We start from the raw sequence: 5,079 nt of genomic DNA on the forward strand, positions 1-5,079 counted from the left end.
GAAGCGGTTCCGGGGCCGGGAGGGCGGCGCCGTGCCTCATGTGACAGCGGCTCCAAGGGGAAGCGGCGGCGGAGCCGTGCGGGGCGCGCCGGGGGCGCGGACAGGTACGGCGGGGCGGGCAGGGAGCGCCCCCCCACCCCCCTCCCGGTGCGCGGTGGTCTCGGCCCAACCGCGCGCCCCTCCCGGCGCTGCTGGGAGCGGCTGTACCACGGCAGCGGGGCGGGGGGTGGCGGCCGGCCGGGCCTCGGGGACGGAGCGCGCCTTCCCTCCGGCCGCTCCCCTCCTGGGAGGCGGTGGCCGCGCCCGCGGTGACGGGGCGGCCTCTCGTCTTGTCTCGCAGGCCCGCGGAGGTGGCGGCGGCGGCAGCACCGGGCGGGCCCCAGCCATGGCCGACGTGAGTGCGGCTCCGCGGGGCGGGCGGGACGCGGGCGGTGGCTTCTGGCGGGGGAGGGGTCGGGGGATGCCGAGGTCGGGCCGGGGCTGTGCGGGCGGTGTTTCGGGCCGGGTCGGGAGCTCCGGAGCTGCCCTGCCCGCTCCGAGCGGCCGTGAGTAACGCGCCGCCTGTCTCTGCCCGCAGGACCTGAAGCGGTTCCTGTACAAGAAGCTGCCCAGGTACGCGGGGCTGTGCGGGGCTGTTCGGGGCGGGCGGCGAGGGCCATTCGGTACCAACCCTGTGCCAGGGGCAGGGACACTTCCCACTAGACCAGGTTGCTCAGAGCCCTATCCAGCCTGGCCTTGAATACTTCCAGGGTGGGGTATCCCCAGCCTCCCTTAGGGTGAGATATCCACGGCCTCCCTGGGCAACCTGTTCTCGCCACCCTCAAAGTAAAGAATTTCTTCTAATATCTAACCTAAATTTCCTGGTTTTCAATTTGTACCCATTACTCCTTGTCCTGTCACTGCAGTTCCTGACGAAGAGTCCCTCTCCAGCTTCCCTGTAAACCCCCTGCAGATACTGGAAGGTTGCTGTGCGGGCTCCACTCAACCTTCCCTTCTCCAGGCTGAACAGCTGCAACTTCCTCAGCCTGTCTTCGTAGGGCGAGTGTTCCAGCCCTCTTATCAACCTCATGGCTTCCTCTGGACTTGCTCCAGCAGTTCCATGTCCTTATTATTGGGGCTACCAGACTTGTACTAAACAGAGCAAATACTAAATTAGCGAAGGCATACGTTTTTTTCAATGTTTTCCCCTTCCTTGCACATTTGTTCACACATAACCCCTTTCCTACTAATTACTGTGTTTTTAAAATGGTGTCTTTTTTTTTTTTTTTTTCAGTGTTGAAGGTCTTCATGCTATTGTAGTCTCAGATAGAGACGGTGTGCCTGTTATCAAAGGTAACTTCAGCTCGTCGCTGTGCTCTACAGCTGAAATTCTGATTGAACAGTAGGGGGTGGAGAAGTACAGAAAAATCTTTCTGGTTATGCCAAATACCCCAATATCCCAAGTGGTAGAATTAAATTGGACTTTAAATAAAAGTTCAGTAGTTGATTATGTACCTCTTTAAATACATATTTTTGTTTATGCCCTCAGTAATTGTAGTCCATGGAAATTTTACTTTGTGATAGGGGTTGGAGTGCTGTAAGGTCCTTGTATCTTCAGGTCCCTCGCAGGCTGATTAATACAAAGTAGTAGACAGAGCTGGGCAGTGTTTTGTTGGCTTTTTTGGTGCTGTCGTTTTCTGCAGTCCTGGTTTCAGATGTTTTTGGCTTGTGAACACAATCGTTTAAGGATACAAAGATTCAAGTGCTGGAGGTTTATTTTGTTCTATGCCCCAGAGTATTCGAACACCCAGCAGAATTTGCACATCTTCACCTGTTTGCAGTCAGGTGACTGTGTGCCAGTAATCAGTTCAAAGGCTGGAATGGGTGCAAACGATGTGGGACACTGAACCGAAGGGCCATCAGCACGGGCTTTGCATCCTAAACGAAAAGACTCTTAGGTATGCTGGCAAGGATGCTGATACAACAAGCTTTGATCATACAGAGAGCATTAAATGATGTACAGCTCATGCAGACTGTCTGGTGTTCCTGTGGGAGCACCTCAGATGTCTTGCATGTTTCTCTGCTTTTAGGCAGAGCACTAAGCTGGATTAGGGTTTGGGATGCAGTCAGAGACACCATGTAAAGATAAGAATTTTCTTGTTTTGTTCTAGTTGCCAACGATAATGCTCCAGAACATGCCCTGCGACCTGGCTTTTTGTCCACCTTTGCCCTTGCCACAGACCAGGGCAGTAAGTTAGGACTCTCTAAAAACAAAAGTATCATCTGTTATTACAATACATACCAGGTGAGTAACCTCAGTGTGCCCTGTCCTCAGTGACTTGAGCTGTTCCTGCATTACATTGAGCAAGAGAAAGAAGGTTGTTTAAAATCTGGTAGATTTTCACTAGGCTGCTATTGATGTAATTTTGGTTTATTTGTTACACAGCTTAAATGGTTAAGCCAAACTTTCACAGTATTAGTTAACTTCTGTTATATTTCTCTAAACTTGAGATTTACTGGTTGACAATGGGAAAGTGTAGTAATTCTGAATTTGCAGGACGTGTTACTCATACAGTCTTCTGAATCTTTCGTGAAGAGTTTATGTTCTCTTTTATAAACAATGTTTATAATTAGTGACACCTAACAATAATTAAAGCACATGCAGCCTACTTTGTAGCTAATCTTGCTGCTAGTGTGGCTCTGAGGTAAGAAAGCTTTTAGAATACCGCTCACATTTTTCACAAATGAATTGATTATTTGTGTCCAGAAGTCCATCATCTAATATATTTCTGCTCCTTCACGAGTTCTGGTAGTCCTGAGAGCCTTTAATTATTACTGCAGCAAACTGACCAGCTGTTCAGCCTACAGTGTGTCAAGCTGTGTTTGGAAATCAGTGTGTTTGCCCACATCAGTACATTGCTTTGACTCTCTTGATGCTGCAAGGTGTCAGTTCCCTGTTAATGGCAGAACAGATACTTCTGTACAGGGAACAGTATTTTAAAAGAATAAACGTGCCTGTCCTCCTGTTTCCTGCGGAGGGTGTGGTCTCCATAGTGTGATCTGCAGCTGAGGTAGGGTTCTGGTGGACAGTACACTGTAGAATGTGGAGGCGGAGGGAAATGCCAGGTTTTCCATGTGTAGCTCCCTGTACTGTGGTGTGAGTTCTGTCGGTGTTTTTAACCACGAATCTTAAGAAACAGATACACTGAAAAATCACCTCTATGGCTCTTGCTTCTACTTGTCCTTTAAACTGAGGAGGCTGCTTGTGGAAAGAATTTATCAGAGCCCTGACGTCCAATATGTGTTAGCTGCTGGCTGAGCATTTCTCTCTCCTTACAGGTGGTGCAGTTCAATCGCTTACCTTTGGTAGTGAGTTTCATTGCTAGCAGCAATGCCAATACAGGTATGTCTGCGCATTTGTTTTAAAGATTGCTGTATTTTAAGGCTCAGATATTTTAATAATTCAAAATAAATTCCCTGAGTTCACTTCAAGCTATGCTAACTTTGTTCCTGCTGTGAATTGTGTAAGCATATTGTGAGAGGTGAGAGGGAAAAGGTGTGAGTGAAAATTCACAGATTTTAGGTGGCTTGCTGGAGTTGTTGCTCTTCTAGAAGCATATTTGTCCTGTGATTAGCCTTGCCCTTACTGCATGGGCAGGTACTGTGCTGTACAAGCCAGCTGTTTGATCTTTTTCTGTCAGTCAGGCTAACATTCTGCAGGAACATTCTGCAGATCTGTCTTCAGTTCTGTGGGGTGGGACCAGCCAGACCCTAGCCTTGGTCATGGGGACATTAGCTAATGAATATGAGCAAAAGGGATTTAATTCTGCTTCGTGGGCCACAGTAGCTATGGGAAGCAGCAAGGCAGTAGTGGAGGAGAGTTGTGCTGCCCTGAGTGCCTCTTAATGCCAGGGACTGTAGACACTCTGCTTAGGGGTACTGCCCACTGTTAATGGGAAAGTGAATAGGTCTTATGAAACATTTCAGGCTTTGAAAAACAAATACTGCCTGTGACCTGGGAGGGGAGGGAGCTGTGGGCTTTGGTGAGACGTTTCTCAGTGATATTGTTAATGGAGTATTCTGTCTCTTCTCTCTTTCCAGGGTTGATTGTAAGTTTGGAGAAGGAGCTCACACCCCTGTTTGAAGAACTGAGACAGGTTGTTGAAGTTTCTTAACCTGATGGTATAGCCAGAGTACAGCATTTCTCTGCAGCCCAGTGGACAGAAAGATTCAATAATCATCAGTCAAATAACACATCTCAGAAGAAATACCACAGCTCTTTAGTATACTAAGTAAGAGTAAATTGTACATAGTACTGAATCTGAAATGATCTACCAGTGTGTTGTAGGTGGATGTTACTTTAGGCCATGCTTCTTGTATTGTGCAGTACTGGAGAGCCCACCAAAATAGCTCCCATGGAGTTTAGCTCAGCCAGCTGAGCCAGGTCGGTGCAATGCCCTTGGCTCAAAGGAGCAACCCCCAGATCTTTTCCTTTACAGGGCACCAGGCACATGGCAGGATGTGTCCTCAGGCCGGCCACCACTACACGTGGGAAAGCAGATGAGGTGAAGAGAGTGAGCAAAGACATGGTTGGAGGCATTGGGAGAGCAAGTGTGTTAGTGGTGATGTGTCGGTACAATCAGTCAATATCCCAGATTTCTTACACAGGGTGTACTTTGGCAAGGGACTGCTACTAATCTGGATGCTAGCTGCATCCTGCTTCCACTAGAAAGAAAGCTGTTTCTATGGAATCTATTGCTTTAGGGGTTTTCATGATGCCTAGCTAAAAACACCCAAACAATGTCTCACTTCTTCATGGGGTTTTTTGTGTAATATGGTTGTGAAGATCTCATGTCTCATAGTCTTTGTGTGGGGTCATCACTGGTGACACTCTCAGCTTATTTACCCTTAGGTTTTCTGAAGCAAATAAATATAAATAAAACACAGTATTTTTAAATGACAGAGCCTGGTCTACTCTTCTGTTGCACTGTAATACCCCGTAGCACATCTGCTTGTCTCTAGAGAGAACAAATCTCTTGTTTGTAAATGTTCAAAATCCATTAATTTGTAGGCAGAAAACTAACCAGTGTGTCTCTCATG

General features: G+C 48.1%; 1 protein-coding gene across 2 annotated transcripts; it reads left to right on the plus strand.

Annotated features, from left to right (window-relative positions):
* LAMTOR3 (late endosomal/lysosomal adaptor, MAPK and MTOR activator 3) lies at positions 1-4,941 on the plus strand. Of its 2 annotated transcripts, XM_063422907.1 has the most exons (8): positions 1-104; positions 341-394; positions 578-612; positions 1,274-1,332; positions 2,151-2,284; positions 3,319-3,382; positions 4,081-4,136; positions 4,479-4,941. In XM_063422907.1, exons 2-8 carry the CDS (start codon positions 386-388, stop codon positions 4,674-4,676), a joined length of 555 nt encoding a protein of 184 aa, XP_063278977.1. In that variant the 5' UTR covers positions 1-104; positions 341-385; the 3' UTR covers positions 4,677-4,941. The 2 variants fall into 2 exon arrangements, with proteins under 2 accessions (XP_063278977.1, XP_063278978.1); XM_063422908.1 differs by having other exon boundaries at positions 4,081-4,621.
* Positions 4,942-5,079: the final 138 nt, after the last annotated feature.

This window comes from Prinia subflava, chromosome Z, assembly GCF_021018805.1.
Source record: "Prinia subflava isolate CZ2003 ecotype Zambia chromosome Z, Cam_Psub_1.2, whole genome shotgun sequence".
NCBI classification, from domain to species: domain Eukaryota; kingdom Metazoa; phylum Chordata; class Aves; order Passeriformes; family Cisticolidae; genus Prinia; species Prinia subflava.

Excerpts from the sequence above, each read along its gene's own strand:
- LAMTOR3 (XM_063422907.1), top strand. Across the intron at positions 3,383-4,080 it reads TAGCAGCAATGCCAATACAG|GGTTGATTGTAAGTTTGGAG; the intron begins GTATGTCTGCGC and ends CTCTCTTTCCAG. Across the intron at positions 4,137-4,478 it reads TGTTTGAAGAACTGAGACAG|GGCACCAGGCACATGGCAGG; the intron begins GTTGTTGAAGTT and ends TTTCCTTTACAG.